The sequence below is a fragment of the Odontesthes bonariensis genome, chromosome 15 (genome assembly GCF_027942865.1).
Source record: "Odontesthes bonariensis isolate fOdoBon6 chromosome 15, fOdoBon6.hap1, whole genome shotgun sequence".
Taxonomy (NCBI): Eukaryota; Metazoa; Chordata; class Actinopteri; order Atheriniformes; family Atherinopsidae; genus Odontesthes; species Odontesthes bonariensis.
Window position 1 is genome coordinate 31,856,858 of NC_134520.1, and position 23,011 is coordinate 31,879,868.

Here is a 23,011-nt window from a genome sequence, read left to right on the forward strand (position 1 = left end):
CACTTAAATCTGTCTTGTTTTCTGTTGAATGGAAGGAAAGTGTGCATCAACTTTATCGGCACACTTAAAAGATGTTTTCTGTCGGAAACAAAATAGATGCATGATATGCATAAATACACACCAGTCAATATTTCTATTGGTCCTCCTTCATCACACAGTGTCTACAACAACATAATTAATCTATTTATTGATATAGGGAAATAACTAAGTTTAATTTTATTTCCCTGTTCACATAAATATAGGTTATTATTTCTAATGACTATGTTCTGCACCTCACAATGTGTCCACATGATGTCACCCTTGGTTTTCCCTTGCTGTAACCCAGTTCATAACCCCTTGTCTTTATCTCCCTGAAACTTCAGGAGGGGAAAAGTTTTTCACTGACAATGGGCAGGATTCAAAGCAGCTGCTGCACCACTGGCAAGTTATGATCTCTGTGTAACCCACCACGCCTCCTTCACAATAAACAATGTTTTTGGAGCACTTTTCGATCTGCATTTCAGTGTTGGACCCGAAAATGAATCTAAAGTTGAAAGCATTCACCTCACAGTCTGAGCTATTCTTCCTGACACCTGGATGTGCTATCCTACAGATTTTCTCTCTCTACTTTGAGATTTGACCTAAAAAATGCATAAACACATCTCCATACTTTTATTATATTTGACATATTTATGTTATTGAGACTCCCAGGAGAATCAAACCCAGAAGATTTACAACTTTGAGCAGTTTCCCAACCTCCTGAGCTAGCTTGTCACTCACTTCCTGCTCAAATTTGTACTTTGAAATATATATTCTGTCACAAGTTTAAATCCCCAGTCTTCCAAGCATCTCCTTTATGATGCATCCAGAAAGGTTATAATCCTTTGTCTTCCAAAGCTAAGAATCAAACCCTTCCCCCCTTTTGTGCTTGTGCTTTTATTTTTTTCAGTTTAATACTTCTTATTTACCACTTTTAAGAGGCAAATTATGTACTTTTCATTTAAACCTCTTTATCTGACAGCTACACTTTGCACATAAAACCTGCAAACTTATACCCATACAAAGCAGCCAGTCATTCATACACTATATATAATGCAGATAATGTAGATGGTACTGAAAAAAATATACCCAACTAAGAAGCGTCCAAATAAAGCTAGTTAGTGTATTGGTCCAACTGTTGCCTGATATGTAGACTATTGAAGATATTGAGTATATTTTATCACATTATTTGTATAAAGAATAAACATACCTAGAAAACTTTGATTCTAAAATAATTAAAAGAATAAGTTTATCAAGATAAATAAATAATAATACGCTTTTTGTCCCACAGGAGGCGGAGCTGCTGCTATCTCTTTGGAGCCCACACATAAGCCACAGCCCTGTCGTTACCATAACAACGGTCCGCGGAGTACTGAGACGCCCTAACCAATTTGTAATTGGCCAGTTTGGGCTGTCGTTCCGTCCCAATCCGGCTTTTGATTTGTCGATTGCCCTGTCACTCCTCCATAGTGTAACGTAATTGGCGAGCTTCTTCATTTTCGGCCCGCCTTTGTGAATAAGCTCTTGCAGCTGCCTACAAGTCTGAAAACAGCGAGAAGGTTGCATCTCAGAGCAGAGAGCCAAAGCTGAATTGTTTTCAGGAGGGAAAAGTTCCGTGTCTTGGAGTTTTTTGCCTGTTTGCAATTATATAAAGTTGCCAAATGAGTTAGGGGAGATGTAGCGACTTTCCATCCGCCCGGTGTGGTTGGTTCACGATGGACGAACCTGTTGCAAGGCAAGTGGTTACCGTTAGCTAACTTAACGTGCCAGTTTAAGGTTAATATTGTTGACGTAAGAGCTGTTTTATTAGTGCTAAGAACAGTATTTCCAATCTCACGCTGGTATATGACATGCATATGGAAACACAGACACTTTTGAGTGAAAAACTACTGTCATAAATCTCCACAGAGAGTTTGAGTTGTCCCTGTCAGACGGTGCCTCGGACGACGACATGCCTTTAACGCTGCCCACAGACAGCAGCCACAGTGGGAGCATCCGAAAGGTGAGACATCTTTAAACTCAAATACACAGACTCTTGCACACATTTGATAATTAAAACGTGCTTCTATTGGGCCCTTAAAATCCATAAATAAAGTAGAAATGCTACAGGATCCCTCCACATGATGAGCTGTGTGGTTTCACTTGTGGATAATTTAGTCCAGTTTCTTAAAAAATAATCAAACCTGACCTCAAAGAATCATGTTTGGTCAAATACGAGCTTAGTATGGTACCTCTCTAGAATTTATAAATCTATTTAACTATTTCGGCTGATTTTTGTCACAGGACATAAGCTCCTGGCATCAAGGTGTGTCCTTGTCTCTGCTTGTTTCAAATGTATTTGCCTGAGTTTTGACAAATTGGCCACGTACTGGCCATGCCAGTACAAAAAAGGTGAACAGAATTTCCACTAAAAAGGGAATGTAACGTATTTTGACAGGAACTGTCTTGATGAAAGGCTTAAAAGTGTCTTTAAGAGTTTTTCAAATGTAATTCTTCCACCACGGCGTGAACTGATGCGGTGGTTCGTTAGTGAGGTTACACAAAAACGACCGGTCAGAGCATGGCTAAAGGAGGAACTCGCTAATTTATGATCCCCTTTGGCTAAAATTGTGCAGCTATTATGACAGCATAGGTCTTGGCAGAGGATGCATACGTCGAGGGCTGTTGTTTAGATTTTATTCTCCTCACTTGAAGTGAAGCCGTAGCTGGATACTATCAGTCATGTTTGAGGAATTTTATGGATGTGTTTGAAAAGTTTAAGCTGTTAGTTCTACTTTAATTCTGCTGCTTCACTGAGTTTGAATCTTCAAAATCACCTGTACATTGAGCACTTTTAGACTTCACCTGCACAGTTGTTGAGCAGCCTCCATCCTCCTGCCCCCCCGATGGTTGAGCAGAGGTGGGACCTCGGCCAGAAGCCTAATCCACGCAGGCACTCTGGGGATTACTTGACGTGTGCATGCTAAACAAACATCATCACAGGGTGAGCGGGAATGAGGAAGATAAAAAGGGAAAGGGTGTGTGAAAATAACAAACCCACAAACGCATATACTGTGCAAGTTGGCTGGGAAGCAGGATGGAGAAAGTGTTGACAAACTCCACATAAGGGATAAGGAAAGGGAGTAGTTTGGCAGCGCAGCTCCTCCATCTGTCATGTAACTGTACATGTGTTTACCTTGAAGTGTTACGCTGTGGTGCTTTGTATGACACAGTATAGATTTTAGTGAGTAAAGATTTAACTATCAGCTGTTGACAAAGTGTTTTTGGCAAAACGCCTGTTGAAGTCAGTTTTAAGAGACCATTAAATCATGGGACAGATATAGCGTTCTGACTTGTTACCAGGCCCTATTAAAGATATTATTTCTTTAGAGAGATGGTTGTCTTGACGCTAAAACATGGCAGCTTACTATAACACCAAGAGTCAATGATGCTCCTCTCTCCAAAGCTCTTTGTTTCACATGTTCGAACACATTTATCACCCCTGGAACACTATCCTTGCCAACACTGACTTTTATTCTGAGGTAAGCCACTCTATGTCTGGCTGTCCTGTGCTGCCATGAAAAACTCCATCAGTGAAAGGTTATATTTATACTAATGGTCAAAAGTAGAGCAAGTTTATCATTTAGGCTCAACTTTGGACAAAAAGAGTCTTTTATTTAAAAGGGTCTTTTATCAGTATTTGCATACATACTTTTTGTTCGTGTTTTTTTGGAACTTGTTGAGTAAACAAGAAATTAACTCGTAAGAAGACAAAAAAAATTGTGGAAATGTCAAACTTTAGCTCTGGACATGGTGCAATGTAAAACGCCTCTCAGTCATGTAATGTTTGAATGAGCAACCCGGTGCATTTCCGACACACACGTCTGAAGCACTGCAGTCATATTTATGGACAGCAGTGGTGGGTTGATGTGGCTTCTTATCAGCTGTGAAGTGGAATCTGACAGATCGTGTTATTAGATAGATAAATAAAGGTGCTGCTCAAACGTTCCTCCTCCCGTGGTTTTACCTACAATAATTAACTGCAGCACCTTACTGGTTTTTACATCATCTCGGCCAAATGAACAAGAGAAAACTGCTTTAAAGTGTATGAGTTTTTGTTTAACACAATGCAAACGGATGCTTTTTGTGATGCTGCAGCTTCTCAATAGACAAACATTTTCTTCAGGTCAAGTAAAAGAAATATCCTGTTTTTAGTGATGTTTTTCATAACAACAGCATTGTTATTGTAATAGAATGAAACCTTCACCGCTGAGATACCAACTCCTGTAACATGTCGAAGAGGGATATTTTCAGCTGCTTCCATGCTCTGTAGCTACATTTTACATCATTTGTAATCCTTGGCACGTCAGTATACATTGTTATGGTAATGTGACGTATTGGGAGAAAACTTCTATGAGAACTTGAATGACATGCATCACTTGATGTAGTTTTGCTCATATGTTAAATATTGTGTGTGTGGTGTGGGTCACTGAGCATGTTTACATGACTCCAAGGAAAATGAATTATTGTGTTGGTAGGACCGAATCGAGTACAAAATCGAGCTTCTCATGACCAGACGAACACACCCAGATAATGCTGTTGGGAGTTGAATCGCTCCCAACTGACAGCTAAACTCAAATGGGCTGAAGTGCTTAACTAATTGATCCCATCCTAATTGTCGCTGTGTTTCACTGTCTTAGTGTCGCTCTGTATCTTTTGTCTGTGTGTGGAGGATTTCCATAGTGAAAGCATCAGGTACCTGGCTTTATCCTGGTGCTGACTGACATGTAAATGCACCAACTTAAAAACAGGCAGCATCAACCATTACGTTTTTAAAATATATTTAGAATATTCTTATTTTCTTGTTCTTGTGTCGATATTGATTAGTTCTATATCTTGTGTGACTTCGAAACCACCACTTTAGAGTCGGGGTTCTATCATATTGAGGTGGTAATCAAGCAAGCTGCTGCTGGAAGTAATTATCTTGAAATTAAAATTCTTTATTTCCCCTGCAGGGGTGCGATCCTTTTGCTCAGACTCAGCGAAGTAAACTGCAGCATCGACGAGCTCGCATCAACCAGCAGATCAACAAGGAGATGCGCATGAGAGCTGGAGCCGAGAATCTGTTCAGGTGAGCTGCCGGGACTCGTTGAAACAGTCGGTCAAGGTTTAAATTAGTTGCAGTCTGGCTTTTAATGAAGAGTTGGAGTGTGGGGTGGAAGAAAAACCCATTAAATGTTGGAAGGGATCAGGATTCCTTCTTTTGAAAATGACAAAACACAGTGTTGGACTTGCTCTATGGGTGCTTGATTCCCTTTCTTTTTTTTTTTTTTTTTTTGTTGCAATCTGAAATTAAATGAAATCTGAGGTCAGTCAGGTGTAATAATGTTGACCAATCCTTAGTTTTATGAAACACCTTTCTGGAACCGTTAAAAATATGACATGTTTTCTTACAAAGACGTGAAGTTGGTTTGAAAATAAGCAAAATTATGCAATTGTGTTGCTGAACCTGTTGAAGAAAATGTTGAAAATGTATTATATTTTGAATTATGTGAATTGTTTGCCACCTTTCTTAATTGTTTTTTTTAATTAATTATGGTTGCAAAGGGGGATTCTTTCACATAGAGCAGCTCCTCCTCTCTAAGATATAGTGAGAAATGCTATTCTGGACTCTTTTGTGTTGGTTACTGATCACTCTTCTTCTCCAAAACACATGCTCTCCTGCACCATCCAGTTTTATGTAATGCACTATGTATGCTTGGGAGGGAAATCGTATTACTATCTGAAGTATATGTGACACTGTGTTAGACAATATTCAAGACGTTCTGCTGCTCTAACTTCCTTTGTTGGAGATCATGGTACATACTATATAAGTAAAGCTGAACTCACTGCACAGATGATGTTACTTGAATGGGGCTTTTGGCAGATGAGGCTGTGGTTATAAAATCAGGATTTTTTTAACAGCAGAGCTGTTCACATGTTGTTCTATGGGTTGATTTTTGAGTGGCGCGTTTAGCCATTCGACAAAAGAAAAAATGTCCCTCTGAACCCTGCACATGCACAGTAATGAGTTAAAGGGAATGTTAAAGGACCTGAGGTGCTAACTGAGGCCTCATCTGATGAATAACAGAACCAGAATAAACACACTTCTGTCACGTTGTTCACTCTGTTTGCTGTGATACAGAGCAGTAAAGTAAGTACATAAACCTACTTTATTAGTTTTATCATAGGAATCAACCTCAGCTTCAACATCATCTGATTTACAACTGCTCTCCAGTCTATTGATTCTTGTATCCTGTCTTTGTTTTGGGTGTTTTTAGCTGCATCTGCAACACGCAGATATATTTTATGTAATATATTTTGAACTTTATTATGGTGATAGTGTTATCTGACGCGGTACTGTAAAGGGAAAGGACTGCAGCATGTCAGCCTTCGGGTGCTGCAGGGCAGTTTAATGTGCATTATAAAGGTAATTTAACATCAGAATTAGTCAGAATATGTGTCTAGTGTCGCTTTAAAAGTCTGATCTTTTAGTTTTTCCCGGTGATGTGTAAACATGCTTACTGTTTGAGTTCACCGTGCGTGGATATACCTACTTACGCCCGTGCAAGTCCACGTGTCCCCATGTTTATCTAACTTTTCGTTTGTTCCTTCTTTTATTTGTCCTTGCAGCTTTTCATTCTCATACGAAACTGTGATGAACACTGAACAGCACTAACGAGGCTGAGAAAAAGAGCCGCCCTGGCTTTGTGTCTTAAATCATCCAGCTGTCATCAACAAAGCATGCGAGAGTTTATTAGTGACAAATCTGCAGGAAAAGGACCAAAACATCGATTTCTTCATTATCTTTAGCCCACCTTTCTCCTTCTCTGCTCTTCTTAACTAATTCTCAACATTTGAGTGTTTTTTTTTTTTTTTTTTTTACCCACTCAGAGGCAAATTGTTGCACAACCTGCATACATTTGCTGTTTCATTTTGCTCTAGTGTGCAAAACTCCCTGAAAACACAGCTGTAGGGGGCTGTGGCTGCTCCCTTACTCATGAAGATTCAGCTGAGGAGGAGGAGAAGGAGGAGACACTTAATTAAATCAAGGCCTTACTCTCTGCCTCCTTAGTCTTGCCGTGTCTGAATATAATAAGATCAGCAAAGAAAGCAACAGTGTCTTCAATTTAAGGGCCCTCGTGCTGTTATTCCAGGATTTGTTTGGCTACAAATAATTACGATTCATAAATATCTTTAGGGATAGATGGATGTTAGATAGGGCTTACCATGTTTAAGCCCTAATTTATACAAAAAAGGGAAAGTACTTTCTCTAAACCTACAGCGATGTCTTAAAATCAGTGTTTGTGCCTCACTAATGGTCCAAAAATCACTAAATTTGAGTTAAATCAGTATATATATATATCAATAAAAGCAGGAAAGAAGATGCAGGTTGGTGACTTTGGGAAGCAGTTCAGTACTTGATTTGTTCTATTGAGGCTACGCTTAGTCACTTATATTGTGAATTAACTGAAAAAAAGACAGCCATAAGGGATGTAAGCCGGGGAAACGTTACTGAGTCAACAGTAATACATCAACTTGGGTGACTCCTTTTTTTCTTTTTAAATGTCGGCTCATCCAAGCTGATGTCAGACAGGCAACTGCAATGAAACAAGCTGTAACTCTGACTACTAATTTCCAGTGTTCGTTGGGTTGTTTATGCAAAAATGTTCCATATACTTTTATATGACCTACCTTTTGATTTAAAAAAAAAAAAAAAAAAATAAATCATCATAATTTGTCAGTGAAAAAGCCAAAGCATGTTTATAAACCAATTTTATATAAGAATTTTGGCATTTTTATTTTATAAACGCTTCAAAACAATGAATAATTTATCAGTTGATTTAGAAGATAATCGTAGTGAGTAATGTTTTTGTCTTTAGATTTATTTCCGGAGTTTTTTGGCCGTTTCGGGGTGTTTTCATAAAAGGTGATGACTCAGTGCAGGTTTAAAAAACAGAAAAGAAAAGCACTCCTGCCCTTTTATTTGGACGCTTGGTCACAGAGACAAAGAGGACCCCCACACAGCCTGTCGGCCTGTAATCAGGCTTTGTGTCCACCTCCCGTCCTGTTCTCATGCAGAGATTCTCAGTGGAGTTCCAGCGAGCTCATCCCCCACTTATTTGTCTGGCAACATCAGACCCTTTTTTTCACGGCCCTCCCCCTACCCAGTCCACTGGAACAGTTCACACACACACACACACACACACACACACACACACACACACATATAAACTTGTAGCTTTTATTTTCACTTCACTCACTCTGAAACTGTTGTGGAACTGGGTTGTGGAATGAGAGCCGGTGTGTGGGAGGTGCTCCAGGGTTCAAGATGCTAAACACACACGAAAGAGGGTTTGTAATACATCAGGGTTCGTGATTGGCTGATGAAGACGTCATGCTGTGTGCTGCAGGGTGTGTTTTTCTGTGGGGATTCAGCAGAGGGAACAGTAAATTGTTAAATCTTTGCACTCTGTGCGATTACAAAAGTTTTCCAAGTTGCTTTAAAAAAAAAAGAAACAGAAAAATGTTCTCTGTTGCTTCATGAGTAAAAATAGTTGCTTTTCCCTCAAAAGCTGCAGCACGCTCTGCGTGCGTATGAAGGGGATATTTGGCAGCCCAGTTAAAGCTGACTAATCAGATTGCCTTTGGCTTGATCCTCGATGGAGGTGTGTGTTTGTGCATGTGTGAGACTGGGAAAGGGAGTGACTAGTAAGGAGAGTGATTAAGGTGAACAGGATGGATTAACATCAGTTAAGGGGAGCTTCAGTTACATCTTTCTGACTGATTTCTCTTTTTAAGTCTATAAAGTGCAACAAAAGAGTGAAATATTAGTCTGTTGCAGCTTCCCGTTGTCCTACCAGTAAATTAGTTGAAAACACATGTGTACGACATGCCCTAAATCACACAGCTGTCGTAGAAACTGCACTTTGATTCTTTGTTCTTGAAGACATTTCAGCTCTCCTCCAAAATGCTTATTCAGTTTGATGGTTTGAGAACGGACTAAAGTGCCTTAAACTGGAAAAAAAGAAACAGAGGAGGTGGTCTCAGGAATAAGCTACCAAACACTCACAATGCAGGCTTGACTTTCCTCCTTTGTATCTTTTTCGTATCCGTTTACAAGTTGGATCTTGTGCCCAAAGCATGTTTGGTCAGGCAGGCGAGAAACTCGCAGGTGACAAATCGGTTGTGCCTGAAAGGTAAAGAAAAAAAAAAACCTTCTTTGGAGGCTCAGATCAGCTTCGACCCTCCTCACCGCCTCTGACACAAAGGTGCATCACTCCCTGCTTAAAGAGGCGTTTGTGAAAGAGGTTAAATGACACACAAAGTGATCAGGAGAGTCGGCGACACAAGTGACCTCACCGACCCTCCAAATTAGAAACGGGAAACTCCCCGCCTACCTGAGGAAAGCTTTTGGATGAGAGCTGAAACATCTTCGAACACTAAGCTATGAAGTCCAGTTGTTTTGGTTTCAAGCTCTGAGGATCACGATGACCTGGATGAATGAGAAGCTACGCTAACCGGCTTGTCTTTTGTCTCTTTTAAATAATTTTTTTGGAGCTTTCATGCCTTTAATGGACAGGACAGTTGAAGAGAGACAGGAAGCAGGGGGCAGAGAGAGGGGGAATGACATGCAGCAAAGGGCCATCCGATGCGGGACTCGAACCGGGGCCAGTTGCAGTGTGGACTATAGCCTCTGTACATGGGGCGCCTACTATACCCACTACGCCACCCCGTCTTTTGTCTCTTTTGACGGGTAACACTGAGTTTATTTTACGAAGTCAGACTCCCTTCATGTGTTCATGTCCCAATTTGACGACAATTCTACAAAAATGAGTATTTCATGTAGGTTTTTCTAAAAGCATGTCCTTCTTTATTACATTTGGAGACGACTTTAAGTTTAAATAATCGCATACATAGGTTAGACGTTTATTAAATTAACATCAAGTTCTTAAGTTTAGATATTTTTTTGGTTCATTTTGATATATTACACTCTCCGAAACGCTCATAAATCACTGCAGTTTTTACACAAAAGGTTTTGTTGAAGTCTTTTCTTTCTTCCTCATGAGACGAGTCAGAACCATAAGTGCATTACCCTTCAGTTTCTTTTCGGGCCACTCTTGCATTGGCTCTTAGTTTTGCTAAATGATGTGTACATGTGTATTAATCTGCAAATGAAAAGTGAAAAAGCTCACAAATAGTGAAAATTAAAGCTTGTCAAAATCGGTAATCAGCGGATTAACAGTTTCAGAGAATAGATTTAAGTTATTGACATCAGTGTAGATGCTATATATAAATATGAATTTAATGTAAATGCTCAAATTTAGTCATGTGTCATACTTCGGTGGGGGGATTTTAAAGGTAGAGGTGGGTGCTGTTGGTCAGAAACGAGTGATTTGTGCTGCAGATTGAAGCATGGATTAAAATACAGAGAAAAAAGTGGTTTTCACAGAAGGATTATACAAATAAGCTTATCACGGATGAAAAGGAAAGGCCTTTTGATCAGTGTTGGACAATTGTTCGTGTACATCTTCAGCTCTTCTACAAACTACATGTTTTTTAGTGCATAATCAAGCAATTTAGTGCAGTTTTAGTCATTGTGATGGATCATGACACCCTGCCTGGGTTTTACCTACATCTCTGAGCCTGTGGGATCTGAAGGTTGCATCATTACGGGGATTTCCTCAAACTCTTCCAAACCAGTGTGTAGAATCAGTCACAGCAGCCCAGTGATGCCTCAGACTTCCTGGAACAGCAGCATGAGCTGGCTTTTCTCAGCACTAAGCCCCTCCCCCTGTGATGGAAGGAGGGTTGGGAAGTTTTGGACTGATTAGACTGCATAAATTAAAGAAACTTTTGTTCAGTGCACTTCTCATTGAATTTATAGTGAAGGAAAGACTTAAATCCTTTGTGACCTCTTTCTGAATGACTGTTATATACACTGCTTTTTCAATTTACTGGAGTGAAGAACTTGAACTGTCTTTGGAAGATGTTTGTATGTTGACTTGGAGCAAAGTTAGAACAACTCTCCTTGCATCAATCTTGAAGTTGTAATTTGATTATAGTGTGTGATGTAAGCCAAACGAAGAATGATTTCACATTAGGCCGTGACTTATAAGTTCAAACGTCCCTTTGAACACCTTTAGACATACTTTGCCTTGTGATCTCAGTAAATGATGTTTAAGTATGCTCCTCTCAGTGGGTTAAGCTAATAGTATGTTTGCTAAGTTGCTACAACAATAAAGACAACTGAGTAACACCACCAAATCATCTGAAAGGGTAGGTAGGTGTAAATGGTGTGGTAACAAATAAAAATAAGACCATTTGTTGACTTTGCACAAAAGCAGCTGTCTTACGTCTTCACAACACATCAGAGGACACGCCTACGTGGTAGCCATTCGAGTTCAATTGAGAATCACTCCTGTTTGGATTCAGGTGTGCACATTATCCAAAGTTCCATGTTTTTGTAAAAAACCTGTAAAATGTAAGTACATGTTGATACAGTGGAATTCCCAGTGCTCTCATTCACTCGTTTTTCTGTTTTATTTGTCAGATACTCCGACTAACAATCACCCCATTGAGACAACGTGTCAACTAAAACGTTTCCAGACTGTCGCTCTGCTCCAATAAAATCCTGATTTTATAGCCTCAGCGTCATCTGCCAAAATCACCTTTCAAGTAACTAAAAGGCGACGTTTGTGCAGTAAATTCAGATGATGTCAAACAGAAGAATGTCTTTAACGTCACATCCCAGCGTTGGATATTCTACGTTTAAAACGATTATTCCTGTGTATACTGGGACAAGAGCAGTGGCCCAACTAAGGCTATGTTCACTCTGTAGGTCTTAATGCTCAATTCCGATTTTTTATTTTTGCTGAGATCCGATTTCTTTTACGTGTTTGTTCACGTTATAAATTAAATGTGACTCCGGTGTGAACAGTCTACGGCCCTGAAGTGACCCGGGTTTACAGGAGTAAATATGGCCGCTGCACATGTCGGCGTGTGTTCTGAAGTTGTGTCCTCCATTGTTTACATTTGATCTTGCCACATCCGGCCTTCTCCGGTGCAAAACGTTGAAGTCCGTCTCACTTTAATTACGTAAAAGTCGTATGAAATGCAAAGTGACCGTTGAGAATGTGGTGTCTTTGAAAAACATCTGACATGTATCTAATTAAGGACCACATATGAAAAAGGTGCTGTGCTGTTCAGACTGTCATAAAAACATCAAATATGGGTCACTAATGGGCAGAAAAGTTGGATTTGGGCCACTTTGCCTGCAGTGTGAACGTAGCCTAAATGGCCCGGCCGAACTTTAACCAAAACTCAACTTAACTGTGCATGTGATCATGCTGACTGCAGAAGCTCAACAATAAGGCAACGTTTATAGGCAGAGATATCCAGAAAAAAAAGGCCTTTTAGGAGTTTAGGATGTAACTTTTGTTGGAAACTGACAGCTGCAGTTCTTATGTGTGTAATTCTGTTCTGCAGGGCAACAACTAACAACAAAGTGAAGGAGACGGTGGCTCTGGAGCTCAGCTTCGTCAACTCCAACCTGCAGCTGCTCAAAGAAGAGCTGGAGGAGCTGAACAGCAACATGGAGGTCTACCAGACGGACAGGTAGCCCTGACACGCACACACACACACACACCACGGTCTGTTTAGTATCAGTCCCACACATTCTAGGCCACGCTCATTTGACTAATGAGAATTTTAATTGGTGAAAACAAGCATCCGTTTTATTCTGCGTTGCTGCCGTGCTCTGGATGTTTGTCCTGGTCTGTGGTGTTGAACTTTGTTTTTCTCTCAAATTTTTATTTTAGGTTTAGATTCAGGTTTCAATCAAAGTTACAATCAAAGAGCTTTTTATTTAAGTCAAAAGGGTTCCAACAAGTGTTGGGATGCAAACAAAAGGGATTTCCAGCACACGGTCATGGGCAGGATAAATCCCCTGATTAGAGTGTCATTAATGACCCTTGCGTGCAGCATGCATGTTTGTGGTAATTGTGAATGGTGGGAGTAAATGAGGGGGGTGAAAGGGCCTTAAGGGTTAATACTTGGCTTTAACTTTGCTCATTAGCAGGATGTGCCTGCAGGGATTTAGGACGAGCAGATGGCAGTTCTGGCTGGTCTGTGGCTGAAACATTAGTGCTTACATGCAGCTGATAACACACACGGCTTCTGTTTCTGCCTTTTTTACAGTGAAGCTGTCAATGTTCCCATGATTCCACTCGGTTTAAAAGAAACCAAAGAGGTAGACTTCACTGTTCCCATCCAGGTGAGGACCCGATTCAAATACGCAAAGTTTACACTCTTTGCTGTGTTCATGTAGTTTTATTTTTCTGAAGAAAGATTTGTGGTCTGCATATTTTTTATCATGCTAGTTCTTTGTGTTCCGGCAGCCAAAGCACGATTTTTCTGAGCTGATGCTTCAGGTGGTTTGTTTCAGGGAAGTCCGGTGGAAATGGTTTGGAAAAAAATATATATATTAAAAATAATAAAACTGAAGAGGTGATCAGTTTAAGCATCTGTCCATCAATGTCACAAGGAACCTTCAACCAATCAGATGAGCACAGCAGAACAAAGGCTGCTCTCAGCCACAGGCATTTTGTGCTGATTGGTTTCGAGCACAAACAAATGAACCGATTCTTCATTGATCAGGCAAATCCAAAAATAAGTAACCTCTGGGTCATGTCCAGGAGAACTGGTTCCAACATGTCATTGGGGGCATCAGGTGCTCGCAGCAGCATTTAGAAACAAATATTTACAAATGCAGAGGCTGCATGCATCTTTTTGTACAATGTGTGTGTTTTCTTTGCTTAATCTACAAGCAGTGTTTCAGCTCTGATGCTGCTTTTTAAAGGAGAAAGACGGCATACATACATGAGTTGGCCTGGCTTCTGTTGTGGGCCTCCTTCATGAATTTCTCTCGAAGCAGCACAATACAATGGAAGAGATGTCACATAGGTTGAGATTGTGTGGCGGCAACATCTCAACATTAGGTCTGTTTTCAGTTAAATGCAAGACAGATTTACTATGCATCCGTCTCCCTTTGCAGGACTTGATCTGTGAGCACTACGGAGAGGACAGCTCTCTCTATGACAAGGAAATCAAAGAGCTCATGGAGCTGCGACAGGTTGATTAATGCACCCACACAATTTCATTCTGCTTCACATTCAGATCTGTCTTTGTGACTGGCTGTAAAAAATAAATGTGTGTCCTGCTACGACGGGTAAAAGAAACTGGATCAAGGAAAATGACCTTATTGCCACCTTGAAGTTGTGGAATCACGTGTATCTTTTTTGGTTACCAGGCCATGCGCACGCCCAGTCGGAGCCAGGCCGGCCTGGAGCTACTGATGGAATACTACAACCAGCTGTACTATCTGGACCAGCGCTTCTTCTCTGCTCACAAGAACCTCGGCGTTCATTTCCACTGGTAGCACACGCACGCACACACACACACACACACCACTCCTTTTAAAAGCTGCGATCCCCTCAAACAGCAGAACACCGAGTCATTTCCTCTGATGTCTGTTTTGTGATATGTGAAGAAAAAAGAAATCCAACGGAAATGTGAGAATATTTAGTGAACACGCTTTTAAAACTTTCTGCTATTCTTTGTAGCAGTCGGGCTGGTGTGGCCAACTTTAGGTTCTTTCCCCCCGAATTCTTATTTGTAAAGGAAAAATATACATTTTGAATAAAAGGTTAAGATTGAATTTGGACAAATAAAAAGGAAATGTTGCTTGTTCATTCACCTCCTCTGATTGGTGTGGCTGAGCTGCATTACTCTGTTGTATTCCTCCGGCATCGCTGCTGAGGCTTTGGAAACTTTCCATCTGCCTTTCGAAATGTAACTCACTCTCTCCAGACAAACCAAGTTCAATAGTTCCTTTACTAACATTAATGATGAATGAGTGTCCACATTCTCCAAAGTCCAGGAGCATGGACTGTTGGTACAGAATTTGACAACTACAGACTTTGTCCAAAGTTTGTTAAATCAAACTTTCTTCCAGAAACTCGGATCTTTAGACATGCACACAAACGCTGAAATGAAGCGCCCTTTTCTTCCATTCAGTTCAAACATCTGGAAAGATGCAGGTTTGGATGAGTTCTGGTTGCTGTTGCTGTAATCTTCACCTCGTGTTTGTCTGGTTTTATACATCCTTTTTAAAGCATTTAAATTGATCTGTTCTTGATTCAGGGCTTTTTGTGTTATTTCCTTTCATTTTGATGAAGGGGATATCCTCAGCTTTTTATTTCTAAATATTTGCACAGGTGTTTTTTTTTTTTTTTTTTTTTCTTCTGGGATTTGTTAGTGACACAGTTAAAGACCAGAAAGTGAACCTCTTATGATATGTGAATTTCATCTCTGTTTCGCAGGTACGACTCTCTGACAGGCGTCCCATCATCTCAGCGTGCGCTGGCCTTCGAGAAGGGAAGCGTGCTGTTCAACATCGGCGCTCTGTACACGCAGATCGGAGCGCGGCAGGACCGCTCTGCAATAGCCGGCATCGACACAGCTATAGACGCCTTTCAGCGAGCTGCAGGTGCTCACGTGGCACACTGATGCACACACCTAAATGGTTACTCTCGCTCTGGTCACTTATCTAGTGAAACTCCAAATATAAAGAAGCTAATATTGTAACATTGTGTTAACATTTTACCACCATTTCATTTGTTTTAGTAATTTTTTTTTAAAGTCAGAGCATCATCGCATCCTTCTTTCTGCTTCTGTGTGTTTAGGTGCATTTCATTACCTTAAAGAGAATTTTTCCAACGCTCCGAGCCTGGACATGAGCGGCCCATCTCTCGGCATGCTGGTCCGGCTTATGGTGGCTCAGGTGCAGGAGTGTGTATTTGAGCGCATCACGCTCTCCACACAGCCCACACACTTCACCTCTCAGCTCCGCCTGGCACAAGAAGCAGCACGGGTCAGTTACCGGGTCTCTAAGGGGGCGTGTTTGTTCGAGTCGACGCGCAGTAATACGCACTCTGTGCGTCCACGTGTGCTCTGCAGGTGTCGGACGTTTACTTGCTGGTGCAGCAGACCATGACTCAGCCTCTGATGAAAGATTACGTGCCATTTTCATGGGCGTCCATGGTTCAGGTCAAATCTGAACACTTCCGTGCGCTGTCGCACTACTATGCTGCTGTTGCACTCTGTGACCACATGTGTGAGTAAAACGTTTAAAGAAATAACGGTTTAAATATCAGTGTTAGCACTTCCTGTTCTGTACAGTTCCAAATGATTATTTATGAATAAACAGGAAGAAAGTCCTCAGCTGAAAACTGTGTATCTGTTAAAGCCTTACTGCCCCTAATGTTGCCTTAACTTTATTTTTAAAGATCTGAAAATGCTTCAGATGTACGTTTCCTACGGAAGGAGCAGAGATATTTTGGATGGGTGGTTTACGTTATGATTTAACATCAATAGATGTAGTAATTAACTATTCTAACTGAAGACGTACAGAAAACCCTGTTTTGCTACGCGGCCTTTACTTTGTTTAGTTTCATTTATTTTGCAAACTGATGTGCTGCTGGTGAGATGGACTTTAATAGTTTAATATCAAGTTAACTGTAAACTGATGAATTTGATATAATAACACAAGAATAAGACAGATTTAAGTTTTATATCACTGCTTCTTACTGTTAAATGAAATCTATTGTAAATATAGGAGGGCACTGCAGGTAACTGTTAAATATCAGGTGCCATATTTTTTAAATATGAAAGGGCACTTAATTATGAAAAAGCAAAGTATTTATTATTTTATTTGAATGTTTTTACAGTTTCATCTGGAAAACTGTTGAAATCGAGGCTTCTTTCTGTTTCATGCTTAACTCAATGATTACCCCAAACCATTCAACACGTGTTGATTCTCCCTCTAGTGTCTGCTGAGGGGGAAGATAGTGAAGAAGAAGAAGCAGAAGCAGAGAAAGCCTTCCTCATGTTCTACGTCAACGGTCCAGCAGGGCAACCTCTCAGCCAAATTCTACAAGACCCGGAAAAAAGACGAAAGCTCGGTGAGTTCAAGCGCATCGAGAAGGTGCTACCAGCACAATGACATCACTGTGACAATTTACTTTGTTCAAACCTGAGAGGATTTAAACAAATAAAGTGGGAAAATATTCACATTTCCTTAGTTTGGACTAAAAATTGCATTCCGTTTATCTTAAGGTAAAGCCCACCTTCGGCGTGCAGTGATCAGACATGAGGAGGCCATGCGTGTCCACGGTTTGTGTAAGATTCTGAGGAAGATGGACATCCTGCAAGATGTGCTTTCTCTCACACACAAACGCTCCTTGGATAAATACTCAGAGCTGGACCGGGAGGATGACTTCGATGAAACCGTGGAGGCTCCAGAGATACAGTGTAAGAACATCTACAGCGTTCCAGTAGATTATTCCATTTCATCTGTGACCGTATGGCAGTAAGTGACTGTGTTGTTGGTCTGTCGGCAGCTCACACTCAGCAGAAATCAGACATCCTTCCACCAAACTTCTCGACAGTCCAAGTGACTGATATCTTCCAAAGACTGGTGAGCCCCACAGGGAGGAAATGCACACCGAATACACTTAGTGAACCGTAAATGTCTTAACTTTTCTAATTTGTTAATGAGACCCACAGTGTGTATGTTATTGTGTGTGATGCAGGGGCCCCTTTCAGTGTTCTGTGCGAGGGCTCGCTGGGGCCCGGTGCGTGTGATCTGCCTGCAGAAGAGAGAAGGTGGACTGGGCCTCACACTCAGAGGAGACTCCCCCGTCCTGGTGGCCGGTGTGGTGCCTGGAGGCTGTGCAGAGGTGAGCCAAAAGTAGAAGATGATGTCACAGGCTGCATGGCAGTTGTACGGAAAAGAATCGAATGTTTTAAATGTTGCTGCTGCAGGAATTGTGGGGGGCAGAATTACCTGCTCTGCTTTCATAAAAAGATGGTAACATGTTTTCTTTTACTGACGGAGGAGATAAAGAAAGCACTCCAGCTTCTCTCTCCTCTCATGGCTCATTTTGCTAAATCGACAAAAAACTCATCACTTCCGAGGCTGTCTCTGGGGGTAGATTAGACGTGGGCGTGTCAATATGAGGGGCTGTGTCGTGATGTTTGGAGTTAGTGTTTGTCCATCATGAGAGAGAAAAAATGCTCCACAGATTCTGATCCAGCCACAGATCCAGCCATTTATAGGCCTTAGATTCGATCATACTTGATTTAGGCCTTGCTGTGTGAATTTTCAAAGTCTATACCTTCTTTCTGTGTATTTGCTGGGCATACTTGTCATCCTAGACACAGCTATGTTATAACTAATTCTTTTTAACTTTGCTATCTTCTGCTTTGGGATGGCACGAGCCACTACAACCCTGAACGCGTAATATGGGCTTCCCCTGTTTTAAAAGTCAGCAGCCGCCACTGATGTACAGAGGCTACAGTCCTCGCTGCAGCTGGCCCCGGTTCGACTCCCGCACCGAGCGGCCCTGTGCTGTGTGTCTTTCCCATCTCTCTCCCCCCTGCTTCCTGTCTCTCTCAAACTTTGATGTGGACTTTCTGGCCTTTTTTGTATCATTCAGGAGGCGGGACTTAGGGAAGGAGACTACATCGTAGCAGTAGATGGACAGGACTATAAGTGGGCCAAACATGGTGAGGTGGTCCAAGTGCTGAAGGGCTGCAGTGACAGAGGGGTGGAGATCAGCGTGGTCACATTACACTCACATGACACACAGGTAAGTGTGTGTGTGTGTGTGTGTTTGGCATACCAGTGGCTGCAGTTTGGATGGATATGTACTTACCTGCGTGCGCTTTCTCAGGTGGAGAGAAAGGCCATCATGCTGTCCAGCTGCACCGATAAAGAAAACAATCGCCAGCGCCTGTTGGGTGCAGCTAAGGGCCAGAGCTCCGCCTCCCTGTTGACCTGGAACAGGAAGAAAAAGAGGGAAGGTGCCAAGAAACTGGGAAGCACATTCAGTTTGTCGTTTGGAAGCATCCGAGACGCTGAGGCCATGTACTGAGACATGCCGGCAGAGGAAGCACTCAGGGATTCAGCAGCGGAGCACACGGTACCATCAGGAGCAACGTTTGGCACGAACATGCAACCTCGCGTGTTGGTGGGAAAGAGAATGGAAAACCCTCCGAAGAAATGATCGGTGCATTAAAATGTTGAGCCTGCCTCGACAAAGTGTCTGACCTCGTCGGTCAAATATGTGGAAGCACACATAGCAGAAAGAAGACTGAGTGACGTGATGTGTTCCTTTGAAGAAGGATGTGGGAGGAGCTTACTGATGCTGAGAGTTTTTAGTTTTCCACGGTACCAGCCGCTGGGTGAAGAAGTGTTTTTTTAATGCTCTGCTCCCGGTTCACCTGCACAGAATCTGGCAGCAAATGATGAGGTTTGGCACCGCCCACTTCAGAGACATCTGAAGACATCAGGAGGAACCGTGGTTGACGTCCATCTTTACACACAATCTGTGGATTTTAAACGATGCTTCCTCAGGAGAACAAGCTACAGTGTGCTGGTTTGCAGGCTAAAATGTGTGTTCAGACTAAACTGAAGGCGAACGTAAGAGTCCAGTCCAAACCCTGACAAAGAAAACTGGAGTGAGACTGAGTCAGCAGCACATGTTGAACTTAAAGCCACAGTTCTTTAAGTCATGAAGGAGGTTTCCTTTGAAATCAGCACGGGAGCTTGATAATTATATAACCGAATCTGGAGGAGGTCGTGTTCAGCTTTGGATTTAACTGAGCTGAAAAAAAGCTGCAGTGAGCTGAGTTACAGTAAAACTAACTGTATGTCATGTTGCCATGGGAACCTATGTGCATTCAGTTGAAGTGTTTGGTCCCGAGTTGCTGTCGGATCAGTTCTTCACAGCTATTACGGCAGCTTGTAGAACACAGATTAGAAACTGATCAGTCTTACGGTGTCGGTCAAAGAGAATATTTAAAAATCAGGAACAGACCATTCTTCCAGAGGGGGAATTCAGTTGCAAATGAACATTAGGAGTGATTTTTCTGTCGCCTTATTTGTTGCTTTATGTGCTGAGGAAACGGTCAAATCGCCAGAGAATGTGAGGCTGAAGAAGGAGCCCCGTCATCTTTGCTCGGAGCTTTAGGTTTTTATCAAAGACAGCCTGGACACACAGAACGAGCTCCACTGCTCTGACGGTTAGTTTGGTACGAGCTCAGCCCCTTTGTGTCTGAACACACGGTGATTCTGGACTGGACTCCTGGTTATTCTTATTCTGGGGCCACTTGTGTTCAACTTAAAAGAACTTGGAGCCACGCACAGTCTATTCAACAAAAACTGTGAGCAATAATTTGTTATTAAAAACAAGTACTAACTGGTGATTTAGTTAGTTCAATCAGGACCAACTAGTAAGTCTTGGAGCATGTGAATGTTGAGAACTTGAAACTTTTTTTTAATGTTTGGCTTGAAATGATCATTGAGTGTTTTTGGAGACAACTGATCTGAAGTCGGGTGAAGCAGAAGGTGCAGTCTGTGGCAGGAGTGTGACGACAGTCCATTTAAATCAGTTCAGCTTTCTACAGGTGTTGATTGGACTCACCCAAACCTGTTAGCACTACACAGAATTATGTGAAAGTAAACAGAGCAAAGTCAAATCAACTTCTTGGCTTATTGGTTCAACAGTGACTTTGGTTATTCAGATGTGATAAAGAAAAGACTCTCGCTGTCTTTATTTTTTATAGTTCTGGAGAAGAATCTTCCACTCACAGTCTGCTGTTGGTGTTTACTCTGAGCAGTAGTGACCTGAGGTCAGAGTAAACAGCCCCAGTGTCTGAACATCACAAGTATGACTTACATTCAGCCTTTTCAGTTTGAACACGAGCGCAGCACAAAAAGAAACTGCACAGCCAGAGGAAGATCAGAGAGGTGGAGCTACCTGCCACTGTTGGGAATGGCGCAGCGCCACCTTCTGGCGGCTCAAATGCGAGGAAGGCGCTGCAGGGAAACGTGTTTTGGTGTTCAGGGGAGAGCAGAAACGATCCCTGCTGTTCATTACAACACAAAATAGAAGACGAGGCTCCTTGTGCTGATTTGAGGACTGCATGTATCTGAACAAATCCACAACAGCGACGAGCAGGTGGAGAACTGGAATGAAGCACCGACTCTTAAAGGAGAAGTTTGGGTTTGTTTTTTGTTTTTATAAACTTTAAAATACGTTCATCTACTCACCGATAATAGTTTGGCTAGTTTTGTTGATGACGTCATCCCACTAGACGCGTGTGTAGAAAGCCCCCCATAGCCCCGGATAACAACAACACGGCAGCTCTGAGCCAACAGTGCAATAGTACATGTTGATTCATTCATTCTTCTTAAAGTATTGGTGAAATAAAGACAGATAATGCCTTTAGAGGCTGTATTGTCTCTGCCCTGTTCTCTCCCGTTTTATGGATATACGCAGATCTCGAGTGATCTAAATATCTTCCGAAGGACGCCGACTTTCACCAAACTTATCAGTGAGTAGATGAACGTATTTTATGCCAGAGATAAGGCCCAGGTTTAAAAGAAACAAACAAAAAAACAAACTTCTCCTTTAACAAAGCACCCACACAGGCAGTAAATCCTCTGCATTCATGCTCTGCCTCGTCTGCTGATCTTCTGGATGTTTGGGTGGAAACGTGCTGATGTTGCTGCCATTTCTGTTCAAACCTGCTGCTGCTTCTCCGGAGCATCTCTGGAACTTTTCAGCTTTACCGCACGTGGATTAGATTGAGGCAAGTCCATCTTTCCTAAGTGGTGTTTCACAGCACTGCGGGATGCAATATCAGCACATCTGTAAAGCCTTTGACAACGGTCTACAGGTGAGCTCTTCCCCGTTACAAAGATCTCAAATGAATCGGGGAAGAAGCCGTCTTTGCTCCGTCTGTTATTTCAGAAAGCTTCATTTAGATTTTTTTTATCACAACAAATGTCATCTCAAAGCACAAATTTAAGACAATTATAATCCAACTCTTTGCAATATAACCATAATCCGCTCGAATTCATTCAAATCTAAATGCCTTTCAAATGTAAACTAAGACCAAAAGCAGCACTCCGTGGTGCTGGATCCAAAGTTTAACAATATAAGCAGCAGTAATTCAAACTATGGATTTAAGAATCTTGGTTCCTTTAACTACTAAAATGGATCAGTGTCCGTTCAGTTCATCCCCCGTAATTTGATGGTAAGTTTGATTTTAAACCTGAGTTTCAGATCGGTCCTTTTGAAAAAGTATTTTTGTTTAGTTTCATCTTTTTTCTTTTTTTTTTTTTTTAGACGATAAAAAGCACTTGAAGTTTGATTTAATGTGATGTTTTGTGATGCAGTTTAGTCCCTTTTAATGCACTGTGACAAATCTTTTGTTTTTAAATGTAGTTTTGAGGTTGTGTGTATCAGAAATAAAATGTGACGCGAGTGAGCGGGCAGGTAACAGCCGGCGTATGTGACTGTCGGCAAAGATCAGCAGCATCTGTATTTCAGGATGTCGGTGTTTGATTATTGATTTTTTTTTTTTTTTTTTTTTTTCTTTCCAAGATTTTGATACAACTGGAACTGAAGCACTTTGCAGCTTGTTCCAGCTCAGCATTAAAGCCGTATTATTCTTCCATGCAGCTCATCTCTTTTTGTCCGTTCGCTCCGTAATAAAGTGTACGGAAAGCCAGGAGGGACAAAAGTTATTGAAAATTGTTTTTGTGTATTTATGAGCAGTTTATTTTTATGACAGGATTACAAAGCAAAAGTTACCATTTCGCTCCATCACCATAAAATACAAATCGTCACGTTATCACAACAGCTTTTTAGTCAGTTTTGCTGTGTTTGAGTAAAAATGTGTCCAGAAAAAAGCATTTCTGTGTCTGTCTCAATACGTTACCATCCCTAAATGGTTATATTTGCACTGTATTTTCCATCTATACATACAATAAAATCATTATTACTGTTTAATTTACTGTAAATGGTGAAGCTCTTTAGTAATTTGTGCTTTTTCTTATGTT

The 23,011-nt window shown here is 41.4% G+C and overlaps 1 protein-coding gene across 1 annotated transcript; it reads left to right on the forward strand.

Moving 5' to 3' along the window:
• The first annotated feature begins 1,941 nt into the window (after positions 1 to 1,941).
• Positions 1,942 to 23,011, forward strand: rhpn1 (rhophilin, Rho GTPase binding protein 1). The gene is made up of 15 exons (XM_075485984.1): positions 1,942 to 2,020; positions 5,013 to 5,128; positions 12,526 to 12,654; positions 13,237 to 13,312; positions 14,093 to 14,170; positions 14,348 to 14,472; positions 15,420 to 15,586; positions 15,783 to 15,970; positions 16,057 to 16,213; positions 16,926 to 17,060; positions 17,215 to 17,409; positions 17,499 to 17,575; positions 17,691 to 17,837; positions 18,597 to 18,749; positions 18,834 to 23,011. The coding sequence occupies exons 1-15, from the start codon at positions 1,970 to 1,972 to the stop codon at positions 19,032 to 19,034; spliced, it is 1,995 nt and encodes a 664-aa protein (XP_075342099.1). The 5' UTR covers positions 1,942 to 1,969; the 3' UTR covers positions 19,035 to 23,011.